The 20636-nt window shown below is 34.4% G+C and overlaps 1 protein-coding gene across 3 annotated transcripts in view; it reads left to right on the top strand.

Annotated features, from left to right (window-relative positions):
* Atl2 (atlastin GTPase 2) overlaps positions 1 to 20636 on the top strand; it is a 58596-nt gene that overhangs the window by 20945 nt on the left and 17015 nt on the right. For all 3 annotated transcript variants that reach the window (XM_020161990.2, XM_074049529.1, XM_020161991.2), the window contains exon 2: positions 11383 to 11627. In XM_020161990.2, coding sequence (XP_020017579.1) covers positions 11383 to 11627 — 245 coding nt within the window. The remainder of the gene's footprint in view (positions 1 to 11382; positions 11628 to 20636) is intronic.

Below are 20636 nucleotides of genomic sequence, written 5' to 3'. Positions count from 1 at the left end.
GTCTTAACGATTATTTCTGTAGTTATTGTCTGGTTATTATTTTTCTTACTGATGCTCTAAAACTTTGAATAGTAAATACTAAAGGGAAGGCATTTTTCTTCAATGATTCCTTCTTTTTCCACTTTGAAAGTGCTTTATTGGTAAACTCATTTGAGTGAGATTCTAGCAGCTCACTTAAAAGTGAGCTTTGTTTCACTTTGAAACCATGCATTGCTCTTTTTTGGCACTATAGCTTAACTAATATGTATTACTTTACGAAAAAATTCTTTTTTGTTGATGTGATCTCTAGTAGTAATTCTTTCTGAACTTCTTCCAGGTAATGTTACTAAAAAATTCCTCAGTATATCTGTAATTGCACTTGGTAATCAGTTCTCTTCCTCAACCTCTTAAAGTCATCTTTTATGCTAAAAATTGATTCCTTTGATAGCTTGCCTATGCAGTTTTTAAGTATTTTGTAGATTGTAAATAGTTCATCTATGAAAACTGTTGCTTTCATTCAGTGTTTTATGGATTTTCTGTGTTTGCTGATATTCAGTTTTCCCACATCATTAATCAACCTATTACTTTTAACAAAAATAACTGGGAATTGTACTGATCTAGAAATCTGTTCCTTCAGCTGTGCTTCCTTGTTCTTCACAACTGTGCATTGTTGAATATGATTGTTTGAACCTGGATGGTAACTTGTACTCTTTTATTTCTCCTTTTTGTAGATTTAAAATGCCATGCTGTATTTCTAGAGTGACAATTTGTTACTTTTAAACATTTTGACATTTGGTAATTTTTTTTGAGATGACAGTTAAGCAAAAAAGTTTCAAGATACAAAGAATGTACAAAAAGTCTAAGAGCAAGAGTATACACTCTGCTTAACTCCTGAATTTTAAGCTGGGCTCCTCAAGTGATTACACATCCTTAGTTTAGAGTTGTTGATGGTTGTTTAGACTATAAATATTGTGACTTTTGACTAATAAACTCTAAATTTATAATTTTGATTGTTATTGTGGGGGTTTTAATTATGGTAAAGGTCATGAAAGCAGGGTGGAGATTGTTGAAAATAAATCCATTGAGGCTTTGCTTGTTTATAACATACAAACAAGGCAGTTTGAGGTCTTAAGGATTTACCTTAATAGCCAGTTTCAGGTTTTTAACTCTCATTCAGTTGAGATAATTTTTCTTAGGGGAAAAACACAAACTGCGTTGCGTTATAATGTTAAGTTGAAATTGGTGTTTCTTTCTTTTTTTTTTTTTTTTTGAGGCATTAGGGCTTGAACTCAGGGCCTACATCTTGAGCCACTCCACCAGCCCTTTTTTGCAATGGTTGTTTTTTGAAATAGGGTCTCTCGAACTATTTGCCCAGGCTGGCTTCGAGCCTGGATTCCTCTGATCTCTGCCTCTGAGTAGCTAGGATTACACGTGTGTGAGTCACGGGTGCAGCGCCTGACTGAAATTTGTATTTCTGACTGAGGGTTCTATAAGAAGTAAATCAGATTTTACAAACAAATATATAGCAGCTATAAACCTTTTAAATTAGTTTTCAGTATTAAATTATGTGCTACATACAAAGTATCCCAGTGAACTTTTAAATATACAAATAGCACATGAATTGTCTTGAATTTACAAAGCTATCTGTAAAACATGTAACAGTATTTTAAAATTTGTTACTACTTAGAGTTAGAAGGACTTTTGGTGATAATCTGAACTGCTTTGCTTTCTTAAAACTATTTTAGATTATGAATAGACAATTCTTAGAAGAGGAATGATCAACCTTAGAGAAATGCCTGTTAAAGTAATATGGATAATGTAACTGAAGCATATAATTTTCCTTAACTTACATTTGAAGAACAGTTTTGTCAGTATGGATACAAATATGAATGAAAAATGATTTTGGTATTGAATTAATTTATTAGAGACTTTATGTTTAGAACAACTTGTATATGCAAATCAACTTTCAGTTGTAAATTTTATGAAACCTAAGTGATCATATATTTCTGATAAACATTTAGTGTCTAAGTTGGGATATGTTGTATATGTAAAATACAGTGCAGATTTTGAAGGTAGTATGAAAAAGGTAACTATCTGTATTTTAAAATATACACTGTTGAAGTGACAATATTTGGGTTATATTTGGGTAATAAGCCTGAAATAATTGCTTCAGATTATTTTTGATTCTTTTTTACTTTTAGTATGACTCAGAATTTAAAATTATATGTAATATTTCACGTACATAAGGTTTTATTTACTCTAGTACTTTTTGTCTTAAGTCCATTAGAGTTGTAGTATTAAGTATATTTACATTTGATGTAAACATTGTAAATTGTAATGTAAGTCATTGATTTATTTAAGTGTGTCATCTTACTATTTGTTTCCTTTCATTGCTTTTGTCTTTTTTTTATTTTTTCTTTGGGGTGAATTGAATTTTTTTAGTATTCCATTTTGGTTTGTTACCGGCTTTTTTTAACTGTATATTTTTTATTTTTTTAAAAAAGTCATTCTTAGGGTACCCTAAGAATTTAATTTCAGGCTGGAGGTATAGCTCAAGTGGTAGAGTGCCTGCTTAGCAAGCCCAAAAGCCTTGAGTCAAACCCCAGTACTGCAGGAAAAAACAACAAAACAAAACAGAAGTTTTAGGGGCTAGGGGTGTGGCTCAAGTAATAGAGAACCTGTCTAGAAAGTATGAGGTCTTGAGTTCAAACCTCACTAGCACAAAAAAAGTTAAGATTTTAATTTCATTTGTTCTCAATTTGTCATAAGTATTTTTTATTATTTTACTTCTACATACATTATAAGCCCCACATTCTAATTTATTCACTCTAACTGATCAGTTATCTTTTAAGGGAATTTACTTGGAGTAAACAAAGAGCCTTTTATGTTTGTATCTGTTTAATACTTCATATGCAGAGATTTTTCTGATGCAGAGATTTTACAGCTGGTAATGCTAAGGCTCATCCTGAAACCATTTAGCACCTCATGTAGCATATATCTGCTGTTTTTTGCTTATTGTCTTTATTTTGTGTTCTTTCTTCCCTTTGTGTATCACCCTTCCATCGTACCTCTGGGCTTCTTTAAAGATTTTCCCTTTATTTTTGGTTTTGCAGTGTGACTGATGTAGTGGTCTTTGGGTTTACCCCACTGGAGGTTTACTGAGCTTTCTGGATTTCTATTAAATTTGGCAACATTTTCATTATGACTTCTACAGTTCTTTTTTCAGCTCTGTTCATTTTTTTATTCTCCTTCTGGGACTCTTAACTACGTGGTGGATGTTGTTCCATAGATCCCTGAGACTTAGGCTTTTAAAAAATATATATATATTTTTTATTCTTTATTCTCCCTGTTCTTCAGATTCGAGAATTTCTTGGGCTCTGTTTTCAAGTTCACTGACCTTTTCTTTTGCTTCTATCAATCTGCTTAAGTCTATCTAGTGAATATTTCATTTTAATTATTGTAATTCTCAATTCTAGAATTTTCATTTGTTTTGTAATAGTCTTTCATGATTGAGACTCTCCATTTATTCACTTATTAAGGTCTTATTTTTCTATAAGTTCTTATGTTAATGGGGCTGGTTCAGTTTGTGATCAGAAGACTTCCAAATTCTTTGTCCCTCATGGAAGAATCCATGGCAAGATGTGGGTATAAACGGAGTTTATTAAAAGTTATGGAAGGGAAATACAAAGGGAAGCATGGTGAAGCCCAGGTGGAAGCCAGAAGCTGAGAGAGCATGTTTCTGCCCTTCAGGTGCTTTTAAAACCTACCATAACCTAATGGAAGGGGAGAACAAGAAGATTCCCACCCAATAATTAATGATTGGCAGAGGGGCATGGGCGGTTCCCAGCCAGGTGAGGGTGGTTCCTGAGTCAAAGCATTGTTAATCTAAGATGTAATTTTTTTATGAGTCCCTAATTTAGCCTGCCTCACTTGCACATACTTAAGAGTATCTACTTAAAAGCTGTTGCCTGCTAAATACCACACCTGTATTATTGCAGGATATGTTTTTATTTAGTGCTTTTCCTTCTTGACTGTGGGCTACCTTTTCTTTTTTTGTATGCTTAGTAATTTCTAGTAATATACTGTATATTATATGCTATGCATTGTAGATTCTAGAATCTGTTACTCATTATTGTTGTGGAAAGTAGTTGAGCTACTGGGTAGGTCTTGACCTGTGTAGGCTTGGCTTTATTATTTTGTTGCTGTGGATCTAAATGGAAAGCTTAGAAGATACATCCCCAACCCCAGAAAACAGCAATAATAATAACAAAACCAAAACCCAAACTGTACTAAATTTCCATACTGTGTATCCTGCAGATCTTTTCAAGTCTTGGTTTTCAGCCTTGTTTCGGTGGATCATTTTCTAGTGCCTCAGCTTGATGCCTGATGTGTGAGAACTCTGCTCTAGCTCACACAGAGCTGTTGCGACTTTGGGTCATTGTTGTTCTCCCATCCTGTAGTAAGCTAACCTCTGGTGAGCCTTGCATAGTGTTATGGTTCCTTGTGCCTTGCCCAAGGACTTTTGGGTGCCACCTCTGCACAGCTTCTTACTCTCTGGTGTCCTGCCTCACAGATTCCTTCTGTTTTAGTATTCTTGAACTCAGATCTTTTTGTGCTCTTAGTTCTTCATGTTGTGGTTAGGAAATTTTCCCATCCAGAAAACTGGAGTAGTCATGGTGCTTACTTTTGAGAGTTTTCTTGTATTGTCTGTTCAGTACTTGATAAAAGATGCCTCATATGTTTTGTCTAACTTATTTGTTGTTTGTGGTAGAGCATCAGTCTGGTACCAGTTACTCTTAGTGCTGTAAGTCTTCATTAACCCCCACCCCCATCCCCAGTTTTAATAAACAAAGAAAAACAGAATTGGGGATGATTTGTACTACTTTGTGGTTTGCCTTTTTCCCCACTTAATTTTATGCTGATTTGTAATTTCTTAAGAGTGTGTATGTGTTTTTAATTTGGGTTTTTTTTTTTTTTTTTTGGTGATACTGGGGTTTGAACTCAGGTGCTTGCTAGGCAGGCGGTCTATTGCTTGAGCCACACCTCCAGCCCTGTGTTTTTAAGTTGTGTTATATGTCAGTATTATACAACTAATAGTGTTGTATTAGTTGGGCACCTTTCCAGTCTTTAGCTACTCAGTGTTACCAGAAATAACACTGATCATCACAAACTTCTATGTTTCTGTTAGCACCTTTGTTTATTACCTTATGATAAATTCCTAGAAGTAGGCATACCATGGCATAACTTCTTAAAGGCTTTTAAAAAATATGTGCCAGAATAAACTTTTGAAAACCTAGGTACTCTTCAGTTGCATATAGAGTGTAAATGTTAAATGCTGAGGTCCAAGTACCAGGACTTAAAATAATTTGCTTTTGTCAAATAACTAATTTTTTATAAATGGACTGTATACTGAATCAAGGTTACCATCCATGAAAATTGTTTAAGTTTGTATCTGAAATAGAAATTATAACCTACAATGTACTTTCATTGCTTCTGGAAAGTGATTTATTCTCTTTAGGTAACTTTAGCTTGATGTACTCTGACATTAATAACATTGTAATGCAGATTTGTAGCACCTTTCTGTTCTCTTAACTTGTAATTAAGCTTGAAGTTTGCTTATAGATCTAGGTCAGCTCTGATGTGTAAATTTTGCCGTTGGAATCCAAATATATGAATTTGGCAGATTTAAGATAAAGTATGAGTAAACAATAAAAAAAGTCTTTTTAAAAATAGATGCTATTTCTTAGAGCAATTTTAGGAGCATAGCAAAATTCAGCAGAAAGTAGTTTCTATACACCTCCATCCTCCATTGGAGTAGTTCATTTGTTAAAATTGATTAGTCTTCCCTAATACATTATGATCATTCAGAGTCCATAGTTGACATTAGAATTTATGGTTGGGGTTGTATATTCAGAGGTTTTTTTTTTTTTTTTGGCTAATGTATAATGTATAATGTAGGTATCCTGCATTATAGTGTCATAGAGAATAGTTTCACTGCCTTAAAAAATTCCTCTGTGCTCTGTCTCGTTACCTTTCACTTGCCCCAATCTCTGGCAATCATGGGTCTTCTTTTTAAACTCAGGCAGGTGTCTTTTTGTAAGTCTTATGGTAGATAGATCATTAGATATACTTAGTGTTAAGGTGTGGAGAGAGATTTGAGAAACAGGTGATCATCTGTAGCTGCCTTTTATCTTTAATTTTGATGGGCCCACTTGGAGGCTGGAGTAGGGAGAACTGACCTGGAACTGTTGTAGTTATTGATAAGGAGCAAATCCAGATTCTTTGTGTCTCATGTGGAATCATCCAGGTAGGACATGTGGATGTGGTAAGGGAGGTAACAGTTTACTAGAGAGAGGCCGTGATGGGCCAGATATGAGCAAACACAGAGAGTGAGTTTTTTCTTACAAAGTGTTTTTAAAAGGTTTCTTTAGCCTATGGGAGGGATAAAACCTGAACAGTTCCTTGATCACCAATAATCGATGAGTGGGGGAGAGGTTTGGATGGTCTCTGGACATTAGGGTGGTGGTTTGAGCTGTCCCTGGCTAAGGTATGAATAATTTGTACATACTTGGAATTTTTTTCAGAGAGCATGAAAAAAGTTCAATCTAAAATACAGTATTAAGTCACAAGATTCTTGGACTTTACATGTCTTAACCTGACTCAGAACCGTGTAATCAGAAAAATACTGGAGGACTTAAATCTCTTTGCCCCATTATTTTGGGATTAAAAAAATGGAAGTACAATCACTGTTCTGTACCCAGGATTTAATTTCCATTTAAAATCTTAGGGTAATGCTAAATTGAAAAAAGACTTTGAATTGTAGATAATCACCAAATGCTAATGTTTACAGGTATTATGGATGTCTTTTGTTTAGTAGTCACCTTTTTTAATGTTTGATGAAGTACTTTATCTGTTATTTAGTCAAAATTCAGTAGAGAAATCATCATGGAGTTAAGGTGGGTAAATCACATCATTGTTGCGATGCATTATACTTTTGAAGTGTATTAATATAGTCATTTTTACCTTTAAAAGCAATAGACTGGACTGGAAGTGTGCAAAGCCCTGATTCAAACACCCCTGAAAAAATGTCTATAGACCGAGTATTTGCGTTCTTCCTGTTTATCTGAAGTGCCTATCTTTATCCATACCAATAAAAGAAACCTAGTCACATGGTAACTATAGCTAACTGATTTAGGTGAAATTTCAAGTTAACAAAGGTTTCCTGTGTAGCGTTTTCTTTTTTTCTTCAATTTAAAACAAATCAACCAAACAAAACCGAAATGCTTTCTTTAAAAGAGCAAAACTATTTGTTTTTAACGAAATTACCCATCTCCAGATTTGATCACTGATATTTTAGTACTTCTAACTTTGAGTTCACTTTTAATTGAAGTGTTTTACTTGGTAGAACCACAGTAATCTTATTCTGATTTGGGGATGAATACACTTAACTACTCTTGACTTGGTGGAGGTATTTCTTCAAACTAACCAGTTATCAAACTTACTTATAAAATAGGCAAGGATAGATGTAAAATTTCTTAGTAAAATGCTTAAATTTCATTCTTTCAAGATGTATTTATTAAGCACCTGTTAGGCTAGGTTTTAAGCACTCCTCTAGTTTGTGGGAGATAGAACAGTCAGCAGAATGATTAGTGATGTGCACATTCTGTAGAGGAGGGAGCTAGGGACACATGTAAATGAATGAAAAAAGTTATTTTAAATATTGAAAAGCACTATGAAAAAAACCTGTTTTAAAGTGATTGGGGAGGGGTTCTATGATTTAGATTGAGTGGTCAATGGAGACCACACTGAGGAGATAACATTTGAACTGACACTTGGTGATAGAGGGGTGATGCCATGTGAATTTCTAGGGCTCAGAGCATTGCAGACAGAAAGAACAACGCAGGACAAGAGCCTAAGGCTGGAAACAGGTTTAGCTTGTTCAGAGAACATCAAGATGGCTCAGGGCTTTGAGGATGAACTGGAGTGTGTTATAAGATGAAACTGGAGGGGAGGCAGGGCCAGATCACATAGGACCGTGGAGACAAAGATCTTACAGTTTAAAAAAAAAAAAAATATATATATATATATAATTGTTTTTCTTTAGTTTCTGGTTACAGTGGGAAACTTAATTGTGAGTTTTAAGTAGTGTTTTGGCACTCCAGAAGGGGGGAGACATAATAAATATGTATTTCCATAAATATTCCAATAGTAGGCTTAAATTAAAGGCATATAGGAGGACTAAACTTGGTTAGGAGCTTCAGAGATGATTTCTTGTTCTTGGGAAATTACTTTTAAGCTGAGACTTAGGGAATAAGTATGAATTGATTAGGGAAACAACATGGGAAAGAATATTATAGGCATAGAAATACTGTGAGCAAAACCTGAGTCTAGAAAGAGCTTAATTGCGTAAAGATCTGAAGAAAAGACCAGCTTGGTTTAATGAGGGAAGAGTAGCATCAAATGGCGGCCAGATTGGCAGTTACTTCGGAATCTTACAAGACATGTGTAAGATTTTAATTTAGTTCCCTGGAACAAAGATTATAAGAGAGTAACTCATCAAATTTAAATTTCACTCTATTATTTAGTTGCTACTTTGGAGATTAGATTGGTTTTGGGGAAGGTCTGCCTCTTTAATGAAGGGAGACCAGTTAAGTATCACAGTCAAAGTGAGATAAAATGGTGGTGATGGGAACAGGGATGATATCAGTGGAAATTCTGAAATTAAGACAAATTTCAGAATGTGATTATTGATTAGGTTTAGGGTAAGGAAAAAGAGAGATTTGTTAAGGACAGCTCCAAATTTGTGTCTAAGGAAATGGTTAACAATGGTGGTAGTTCATAGCTACTGGCCAGATGAAAATCAACACAGTGTTTGGACATTTTAAGGTATAAGTAAAAGCTATTGGATCGATTATTTTTGAAATGATTGCTACCTTAATAACATACACCCAAGTGCTTACTTTGTACCATGCAAATTTCAACTCAACTCATCCTGAGGAGGTAGGTGTGTTATGATCCCCATACTGCCATAAGATAATAGGCCCAGAGAGATTCTGGACGATTTTGTCTTGTACTTTATGGTCTTAACTACTGATTAAGCTTGGAAGCTTTTAATCACACAGTTTGTATGCTGTTTTATTATTTATGTGGATTTTCCTAATGATTTTAACTGTGTTGTACCTGTCTTGGGAAGTTTTTTTTTTTTTTTTTTTGGTGCATTCACGCATTCACATATCATAATGGCGATAGCTGTATGCCATTGCAACAGGCAATGATAATATCCTCTTCAAGTAAATAGTGATTGCTTTTGCTTCCAAAAATTCTCCTTGGAAGTTGCTTTCTCTCTATAATGCTTTGTCACTGTTTTCAGCACATTTTGAAATAGTGTTGCTTATACACAGTAAAAGATACCTTGTGATGTGGGGAAAGGCTCTAATACTCTTTGGAAATCAGATAAACTAGACTGATGTTTCTTTCAGTTAAAAAAAAAAGTTAACCTATTAATGTAGGTTTAGTTCATCCTTTGTATTCATGGGTATGTGGTTCCAAAAAAGATCACTGTTGTGGAAAAACTGGATTCTTGACTCATTTTTCCCAGAACACTGCCCAGCTTCCACTTTTAGTAGATCTAAATTTTTCACTATTACCACTTCAGTTAAGCACATTAACTTTTCTCTTGCTTTTTAGGCACCATTTGCTTTTTGGGAGGCATATTTTTGCAAAGTTAAGGGTAGGGAAATGAAACAGCAGATCGCACAACAATTTAAACATAACCGACAATAATGTAGACTGAGAGTTCTGTGTTGATTGAGCTGAATAAACACACATGGGAATTTAGCTTTTTTTTTTTTTATATTATTGGAGTTTGAACTCAGGGCTTCATGCTTGCTAGGCAGGTGTTCCACCCTTTGAGCCACTCTGCCAGCCCCTAAAATTTTTGTTTTTGAAGTTACATTTGATTTTTAAAAAAATTTTGATTGTGCTTGGTAAGAATCACATAATAAATCCATGAATATGGTGGGTTTATTGCATATAATTTTTGAATAGTAGTTATTGTTGCACTGTTGACCAATAATGTGCCATTCCTCAGTGGACCAGCTCTCTCCTGACAGGAGGGACAGTCATTGCATTGAGTGCAATGGATATGATAGGTCTCCTTAGATTGGAAACTGACTGGCTGAAGGGGAAAGTCTCTTAGAAGTTTTAATGTGGGAGAGGAGCAGCTTTATTGTATTATTTTTGGAAACTTCATAGGACTTTACCTTTTAAATTCTAGAATGAAAAACCACATTCACAATTTAGCTATATGTTTTAATCTTTGTAATGTGGAGTAATTTTTCATGTGCTCCCTACAGGGAAAGTTGGAATCTGAAATATCAGTTAAAATTGATTTTTAAAAATTTTATTAGGATATATTTGTTATATGGGGAGTAGGGGGGATTCATAGTGACATTTTCGATTAGACTTACATTGCTGCATCTTTATTGGGTTTTGGAATGAGTGTAGTGCTGGCTTCATAGAATGAGCTTGATTCACTTTGGTCTTGATTTCATTGATCTTGACCCTGATCTTTATTATTTCTCTCTGTCTGCTGGTTTTTGGTTTGGTTTGTTCTTGTTTTTCTAGGAGCTTAAGGTCTATCATTAGGTTGTTTATTTGAGAGGTCTCTGTTTTTTTAATGTAGGCTCTTATAGCTATTAACTTTCCCCTTAGCATGGCCTTAGCTGTATCTCACAGATTCTGGTAGGTTGTATTTTTATTTTCATTAGATTCTAGAAGCTTTTCTATTTCTTCGGTCACCAACTGGTCTTTCTGCAATGTGTTGTTCAGTCTCCGTATGTTTGAATATTTTCTGTGGTTTATTTTGTTGCTGAAGTCTAGTTTTATTCAGTTGTGATCTGATATGGTACAGGGGGTTATTTCAGTTTTTCTTAAATTTGTTGAGACTTGGTTTGTGTCCTAAAATATGATCTATTTTGAAGAAGGTTCCATGAGCTGAAGAAAAGAATGTGTCCTGGCTCATTGTTGGGTGAAATATTCTTTAGAGGTCTATTATGTCTGTTTGGTTAAAGTGTGAAGTAGTTTCTGTGTGCATACAGTAGCAGAAGGTGTTTATAGAATGATGCTGGGCTCAACAACCATTGCTCACATTTAGTGATGAGGACTTACTGAGATAGAGGCCATACTTAGAATTGTTCCTTCTCTGTGTGTATGGAAAATCTGATACTGTTTGTCCTGTTGAAAAGGGAATGAGAAATTCAAAGGTACTTGAACATCATTTTTTTATAACTATTCTCAAATGATGTGTGGAGAGGGGAGTATTAGCAATTTTGTTTTTATTGTAGTCCTTAAAGTTTGTAATCAAGATTAAAGTAACATGTTTCTTTCCTTTTTAAATTCTAGGTGAGGATTATGAAGATGATGACCTAGTAAACTCTGATGAGGTTATGAAGAAACCATGTCCAGTACAGATTGTTCTTGCTCATGAAGATAACCATAATTTTGAGCTTGATGAAGAAGCTTTGGAGCAGATATTGCTACAGGAGCACATACGGGATCTTAATATAGTTGTGGTGTCCGTGGCAGGAGCTTTTCGTAAAGGGAAATCATTTCTACTGGACTTCATGCTTAGATATATGTATAACAAGGTGAATATTGTCTTTTAAGTTGAACCCAATTAAAACAAAACAAACACTTCCAAATGTTTTAAAAAAATAGATAAAAGCCAATATTCTTTTAATTTTCCAGAAATCTGGTTCTTTAATAGAACTTTCCCATTAAGACTGTAATGTAAGTTTGTTTGAGCTCTTGATTCTTTCTCTCTCTATTTCCTTTTGTGGTAGAGTACATATTGATGCATGTGATTGGATTTCTATATTTTGCACATTATAGCTCTAACCCAAATGTGAGTATATCCTGAAAATCACCACAGTATTTTCTCTACCTTTTTGTTATTCACACTTTGCCTTTTTTTGGCCACCTTCATGGTGGGTGATGGAGACCTTTGTAAAAGTATACCTGTCTCTTGTAGTAACTACTTTTGAGATAAAGTCTAGATCCTTAGAGTGGCTTCCATGGCCTTCTATGATATCTGAGCCTCATCTCTTGATTCCAGATACCAAGTATGCTATAGTTTTTGCTATCTGTAGGTTGTGTTGTGTTATTTGTCAAATCTTGCCATGTTTTTACTAATGTTTTCATAGGAGGCCTTCCCACACTCCTTAGGTTGTTATAATTAAGTCATATATTTTATTGATAATGGTTTATTTACTTATTTTTTTATGACTGGTTTACTCTCTGTCAGGGGTGGCTTTATCTTGATCATCACATCTCCAATGCCTAGTACAATTATTTGTTTTGCAGGAGGTCTCTTCAGCTACACTTTCAGCTTTATTTATTTATTTTTTGGTGGAACTGGAGTTAGAACCCAGGACTTTTCAGATTGCAAAGCAGGTGCTCTACCTCTAGTCTAACACTTTCAGTTTTAGATGGTACCAGATAATTGTTATTTTCCCATTCTCCTTGTCTTACACTTTCTCCTTCAAGGAAAAGAAAATTCACTTGAATTAGAGTGTTTTGTTTTTTAAACAGTTACAAGTTGGGCTGAGGGAATGGGAATTTGATAGGGACCAAGAAGAAGGAATTAGACATTTTGTAGGAGAACACTTAGGGGGAATTGCTTTATAGGGACTTGTGACATTCAGTAGCAACAGGAGGACACTGGAAATAGTACTGTAACAGAATCATGTAATTTTTTCTAAACATCAGTCTGAGTGCTTACCTTTATAAGTTCTGTATAACTCTGAGTACATATCTGTCTTAAAATCAGAAATAAATATTCCCAGTTGGTTTTCCAGGAAGCTTTTCAATAGATCTTTTCATAGGAATTCTCAAGAATGCATGAGTGTCAAGAATGTAGTTCATATTAGTGAACAGTATTTTACATGTTTAGGAAATTAAGAAAAATACATAATTTTAAAGTTTTTCTGCTTAGATTTGATAATTTCCTAGAATTTTATATCTGAAATAGAAAAACACATAGTGACATTCTTTTTAAATAAAATCTACACATTTAAAGATGATAAAGATTTTCTGTATTTTGAAGTTGTCTGATTTCTTAAATTAGCTTGTGTGTGTATGTTGTATCTCTCAGGGTCTGAGCTGTTCACTGAACATGTATTTGATTCCAAGTAGGTCACAGATAGTAAGTAGGATGTTAGAAGCTTAGCTCACTTGTCTAAGAATGACAGTAAGTTTCATCTCAAGTGCCATTTCTGATTCCATCTCTGGTAATCAGTAACTGTTCAGAGTGGGAGTAGCAGTCTATGTTTGTTATGTTTTCGCAATCTCAAAACTAATGGAACTCTATCTTTACTGGAGGAGTACCGCAGCCGTGGAAAGGTTCTGATGACCTGAATAAGTTTACACACCTACTTAGTGGCTTCTAAGTTGAAATACCTTTTTAAACTTTCATTATCTTATTTTATAGAGTTCCTGATAAGTCGTCTTATTCTGTTAGTCAAATATTGCATTGAACAGTGTCTGATTTTGGGGATGACATACTGATTTAGTGGTGGGTCTTGCTTTTCCTGTGAGATATAAGTAAAGAAGAAGAAATAGTGGAAAAGTTCTGAATTCATATCATTAATCCATGTGTCTGCAAAAGATGGTATGCTAGCTGAAAGAAGTAGAAGAGTTGCAGTTCATATTGTCTTTATGTATCTTCTGTATTGACTTAAGTCAATTTGTGTAAGTGCAGTTCACTAAAGAAGCTAAACATATAAACATTTTGTAATTTAGAAATAGCTGATTATATTAATTTTGAGTAGCTAGTAAAGGATTAATAACCTAAGGTTATGTGAACTCTTTTTGTTAGATTAAAAACAAAAATTTCAACAGTAAAGTTAGATGTAAGAGTATTCTGAGAGTTCTCTCCAAATTATAGGAGAAATTTTGATTTTGTTTTTCTTTTTAGGTCTCATTTTCTTGTGAAGTAAATAGCTTGAATTGTGTTTTGAGCTTTTACTTGTATTAAGAAAATAGGTTTTTGGTGACAAAAATCACATTGTTTTGTAAGCTTAAGAGGTAAATTAACGGCTTTCTAGAGTAAAAGTCCCTCATGTTATGTTAAAGTGAATTATTATGATAAGGCTTCACCATGGAATGTAAGACATGAGAGTGTAAATAGAATTGCAGGTTTTATTTATACCTTAGGAAACATTTTGAACTTAAAAGGGTATCCTGACATTCATATATGAAGTATATTAGAGAAACTCAAGTATTGTAGATGTCCCTAATAATTGGAAGTAGAAATTTGTTACTTGTAAAAGTTATTCTTGAAATAATTATAAAAATTTATGTGAGTGCTACAGTGTCCATTATGTCAGTATTTTGAAAAGCCATTTTATGTGTAAAAGCAGCGAGTTATACAAGAGATTGAAATCTGTTATCAGACAGAATTGGTATTGGGAGGGTGGTTGATTCCTCCCCCCCCTTCAAATTTTTTTGAGTATGCTTGTATACTCAAGTATTCTATGACTGCTCCTTATACTTGTTTGTTTTTTAGTGCATAGTTCATGTAAATGTATTTTTTTCCTTTAAATTTTTTTCAAAGTATATGTTGAAAGGTACACATGTTCAGTGTATAGCTTGATGAAATTTTATGCATTTATGCACCCACATTCCCACTATCCAGATGAAGATAGAGAATACCTCCCTTAGTACTCTCTAAGTACTAAGTTAATACCTACCCCTTTCTCCCCCGAAAAAGTTAACTACTATTCTGAATTTCTCACCATAGGCTCCTTTCCTGATTTTGAACTTCACATAAGTGAAATCATACCATAGATACTTTTTGTCTTATTTATCAACATTGTAACTGTGAGATATACCCATGTTTTTACATAGAACTACAGCTCATTAATTTTGTTGCTTTAGTATTCCATTGAATGATTTTACCACATTTTATTTATCCATTAATTGTAGATGTATACTTGATCCTTACAAGTTTTAGTCAGCTGGTTTTTAGGAATCACACTATTTCAAAATGAAGTAAATTAGTGTTATAGGAATTATTAGAAAAGTGGTGATTAGTCATAGTGGCTACTGTAAAAACAGTTTCGAGGATCAGTTTATAAGGGGCAAAAGTTAATTTAGTAGAATTATGTATGGTAAACTTACATAGTGCTTAGGATTTGACATTAATAGTGTTCTAGGTAAGGATTCTTAACTCTGTACAGAGTTGCTTCTATTTAATATTCCTTATTTATTTATGTTTTAATAGTTTGAATCTAACCAGATGAGGTCCACATTGTGATTGGCTGTCTTTAAAGTGTTTTTAACTCTCAATCTCTTTTTTTCTTGGCAATTCATTTGTTGAATAGACAGACTGATTGTTGGTCTCATGGGGTTTTCCACCCTGGATTTGCTGATCTTATCCCAGTAGTATAGTTTTACACTTTGCTTTTTCCTGTGAATTTTCTATAAATTGTTAGTTGAATCTGGAGACTTGATCAGAGTCAGGTTTTTTTGGTTTTTTTTTTTTTTGTTTTTTGGGCAGGATTACTTCATAGATGATAATGTGTTCTCTCATCACATGGTAGAGTCTTTACCGAATTCTAGATGCTCTGAATTTTATGCACTTATATGTATTCTTTCAGTATTCGCAATAACCCTGTATAGAAATATTAGTGTTTCAAACTTGGTAGCTTGAGAAGTGAGGCTCAGGTAAGGGGCAAGGTTAAGATTTTGGGTGATTTGACACCAAAAACTACTATATAAAATTATGTTTTATTGTTCCCCATATATCTCTAGTTTTTAAAGCAGTTTCTTTTTAAGATATTCCTGCATTGAATTTTTCTTTTGTAAATGTCTGCTTTTCGTTAGTTTACTGAAGAAGTTGAAATGGACTGATAGACACGTGCTAGTACAAACGTGGTAACTTTTCTTGCTGTCCACTGATAGGTAAGGTTATTGAATAAAAGGTCTTTGCTCTGTTTGGCACCCAGGAGTTTTGATCCATCAATAACATAGTTGCTAGCAGCATTTTAAAGAAAATTCTCCTTTATATAGTCTTTATTCTTTACTGTTTTAAGAACAGCTGCCAGGGATCAGGAGTAAAAATGATCTTTAAGGATCATATGCTCCAGTACATGTAACTTTCCATGTATCAGTCAGCCCTGTTGATAGTGAGCTTAAAGGCTAACCAGGTCTGCCACGTCAGACTCATGGGAAATGTCTTAATAACATGAAGAAAAGTTGGTTTGTTTCATGGTCTTTTTCAAGAAAGAAATGTGTTTGGAGTAAGAATGATATTTTAAATGTCTGTTTGTAGGGTCATTTGTTTTTATTATAGTATAACTTACATGAAATAAATGCAGAAACCTTAGTATAGCCAGTGAATTTTTAATTTTATTTTAGAGACAGTCTTGCTATGTAGCCTAAGTTGGCCTGAACACTGGGATTACAGGTGTGCACTACTATGCCTAGTACCATTGAAATTTTATATATGTATACTTACGTAACTATTGCCTCTCAGATCAAGACAGAACACTTCCTGCATTCTAACAGACTCATTCCCTCCCTCTCCCAGTTATTAGTGTCTAGGTCTCAAGGGCCACTACTCTAACATCTATCCCCACAGATTAGTTTTGTGTATTTTGCAACTTCATGTAAATGTAATCATGAGGTATGTGCACCTTGTGTCTGGTTTCTTTCACTCCATATTAAACCTAAGAGATTTATCCATATTGTTACCTGACTAAAAAAATTGTTAATTTTTATTGAGATATCATTGGATGAATATATCACAGTTTATTCTATCTTCTATTGATAGACATGCGGGTTGTTTCTAGTTTTTATTTTTAAAGAATAAAGGTGCTTTGAATATTATTGCACAAGTCTTGATGATGTAAACACTTACGTCTGTTGGTTTTATATCCAGGAGTAGAAGTGCTGGGTTGTAGAATAAAGTACCTTTTTAGCTACACTAGGGACTGCCAAAATTTTTCCCACTTTGGGAAATTTACACTAGCAGTGTAAGAGACTTACAGTTCCTGTGTCTTAAAAACAGTATTATCCTTTTAATTTTAGCTGTTCTCATAGGTTGTTCATTTTGTTAATTTAAAATCATTGCTCATTAAACTGTTCTAGATTTAACTCAGAAGTTTAGCTTATTTATTTAATTGTTTAATGGATTTATTTTTGACATTATATGTGAAACATTGTAACCCTTAGATGACAAGCTGCTGAAAATTAGATTTTTCTACTTCTGCCAATGTGAGAAGCAAGCAAAATTTGATCAGAATTTTAAGAGTCACTAAGCAAAATAAAAACCGTAAGCTTAATTTTTTTCTCCCTGAATATAAACTAAAGGAGAATAGGATATAGGGGTTAAATGGACTGTGAACTACTTTCTTTGTGTTAGCTCCCACCCCTTAGCCAAGATTTTGATTTTTATGAGGTGCTTAGAATGGTCAAACTGGCTGCCAGGGGCAGAGGAGAGGGAAAAGGGGAGATCAGAGCTAATGCCACTGAACTGTACACTTAAAAAATGGATGATGTAGTGAATTTCATGTTATGCATACCTTACCACGATTAAAAAAAAAATGTACTGAGAGGTGCCAGGACAGAAAGGGGTGATGTCTTCAGCTATTAAATTGTCTGATGTGAGATTTTACTTTAACTTTCATTGGACTACCAGTTTCAGCTCTCACATGTTGTTAGAAGTCATCAAACCCATCCTTATAAGAAAAAAGCTTAAACTTAAAATCAGTAACTGTTCTTGGATAATAATGTTTAATAAGTAACTAAACCAATTACTTTAGAAACAGTAAGTGCAACTTATAGGAACAAAGACTTTAAAACAGAAAAACATGGATAATTTATGTTCTCTCACATTAGAATGTCTGAAAATGCTGAGCTAGAATTGGTGGTCAGAATGTGGATACTACTCATTCTGTCCACTAGTTTGGGTATTGAGTGTTAATAATCTATCTCCTGGATCGGTCCTTTCTTTATACACATGAAGGTTTTTGTTTGTGGTTATTTTTGTGAGGAAGCCTTGTAACGATGGAGGCTCTCTTCCTTTATTGTAGTGTTTACTTGTGTCTTAATTTCATCTGTTTTATTTCTTTTACTCCTAGCTATCATGAATTATTACGACTTCTGGATGGACCTGTATTTCAGCCTGTCCATTGTGCAAGGAGTTGGCTTGCCTACAAATGGGAAGCGGGTGTGCTCTGATACTTGTAGGCCTGGCTGGACCACCAAACTCTGTCTTAAGTTTACCCATTTGTTGTTTTACTTTGTTGCTAGAGAATATTACCTTTCTGTAGGTGAAATATGGATTTGTTTTTACTATGTAGAATAGTTAGTTTCTTTATTGCTGATAGATGGTATTACATAGTCTTTTGGCAAAGGCTGTATTCACTATTTGACTACACTAAAAATTCAGATGAAGGCTGGGCATGATGGCACAAGCCTGATTATGCATGGGTTTAAGGCCAGCCTAGTCTACATAACCTGTCTCAACTCCCTCCCCCCACCAAAAAAAATTCAGATGACCCCAGATTGCCTTTTGCAATTGAGATTTATTCTACAAGAGCTTCTCTTTCCCTAGTGTTTTATTGGAGGATTAAGGTCACTTGGAAATCTGAGTTTTGAGACTTTTCATCTATACAGCAGTAAGTGATACTAGGTTAATATTTTGAGTTCTAATTTTGAGTTACTGTTAATAAATTCTGACAGAAAATGGGGCTTCTTATAAGCAAGATGGCTTCTAGAACCCACTAGAATGCTCTTTGAGGGGAAAAATGTTTTTGTTCATTGCTGTATCCCTAGAACCTGGAATAGTGGTCAGCACTTGGTAGAAGTTCAATAAATATTTGCTGAATGAATGAATAACTATATTTTATGAACACTTTCAGTGTTCAATATGTTAGAGACATAACAGACTTTAGGTTTTGAAAATATTATTTCCTTGATTTTTTTCTTTTATCTTTTTAAATTAATCAATTTAGTTTATTTTAAATGTTTGGCATTACAGGGTAAACTAAGAAGAGATATATAGTAGTAGCTTTTTATGAGACATTAATTCTTTTTAAAGTTTCTTTTGAAGAGAGGCTTTAACAAGCATGTTAGCCTATGAGATTTTAGTTACCTGTACATTAAAAATTTATTTTTACTGTCTGTTTATATAATTATATTATTTCTGGGAACCATAAAATTATATTTCTTCCTCATCTGTTACCCATGCTCAAAAGGGAGCACATTGAAGTTTATAAGTAAGATGTTTTAGTCATTTAATATTTTGAGTGTATTTGCAAACCAGGCACTATTCTGTGTGCTGGAAATACTCGTGAGCGTGAAACAAACAAAACCGCTTTCATAGAACCTACATTTTCATAGAAGAGATAGATAAATAATGTAGAAAACCAGAATTCTATAAGAGGATAGATTCTTCCAACCAATTGTAGGTTGAACCTTTTAAGGATAATTCATTCAGTGCAGATTTCTTTGGCAATGAAGGGGAATGAATAGGTGTGGCATCTCATTTTCCCACAAAGTCAAAAAAATTCTAAGTCTAGGCAGAGAAAGGTATAGATCAGCTCAACAGTAGTGTGTGTATTTGGGGAATGGTGATCTTTTTGGTATGGTAGAAACAGGGAGGGGTGTGTGTGTGTAGAATATTGGGGACAAGAACAGAAGTAAGAAAATACGATTGTTGAGCAACAGGTTTCCAGATGTTCTTATAGGTAGTGGATAAGCCACAAATGGCTTTTTGTTGTTGTTGATGTTTGTTTTGTTTTTGGAAGTATTGGAGTTTGAGCTTAGGGGTTAGTGCTAAAGTGCTGTATCACTTGAGCCACAATTCCTACCCTTTTTGCTTTAGGTTGTTTTCATATGGGCTCTTGCAATTTGCTCAGGACCAGTCTTGACTTTGACTGACAGCCTTCTGGGTGGCTAGGATTACATTGTGTAAACCTCCATGCTCAGGTTGGTTTTGTTGAGATGGCGTCTTACAAACTTTTAGCCTGAATTGTCACCCTCCTGATCTTTGCCTCTCTAGTAGCTGGGAGTACAAATATGTGCCACAGCACCCAACTTTTTTTAATTTAAATTTTTATTTACTTTTGTTAGCACTGGGATTTGAACTTAGGGCTGCGTGCTTGGTACTCTACCACTTAAGCCATTGCTGCCAGTCCTCACAGGTGGATTTTTAAAAGGTTAGTGGCATGATGATATTTCTTGTGAAAATTAAGTGTTTGGGAAGGGTGAGTTAGATGGCTCAGCAAGGAGGTACAAGGAGACCAATTTAGAGCACCTACAGTGTAGACCAGGGGCAAGACCACCAGTTGTGTTAGTCTCAGGGTATCTTTAATCTTCTAATTAATCTTCTAATCTAATGGGTGCCTTGTGAAATACAAGTTTGTTGTGAATGGAGTTTTGCCATGTGGCAGCCTTGTAACGAGCAGAGTTGAGGGCCTTAAGTTTAAGGTATTGAACGCAAAAAAATGAGTACAATAGGATTAGTAGCCTACTGGGATGGTTATTTTGTGGAATAATAATGATTCCAGATTCTGTAAGGTTTAAGGCTCTGATGAACTGGATGATGGTTTTTTTCTACCACCTCATATCTGCTTTTCATAAATCGATTC

The sequence above is a fragment of the Castor canadensis genome, chromosome 12 (assembly GCF_047511655.1).
Source record: "Castor canadensis chromosome 12, mCasCan1.hap1v2, whole genome shotgun sequence".
Taxonomy (NCBI): Eukaryota; Metazoa; Chordata; class Mammalia; order Rodentia; family Castoridae; genus Castor; species Castor canadensis.
Note: the sequence above shows the minus strand (reverse complement) of the source record. Positions and strands in the feature narration are given on the sequence as shown.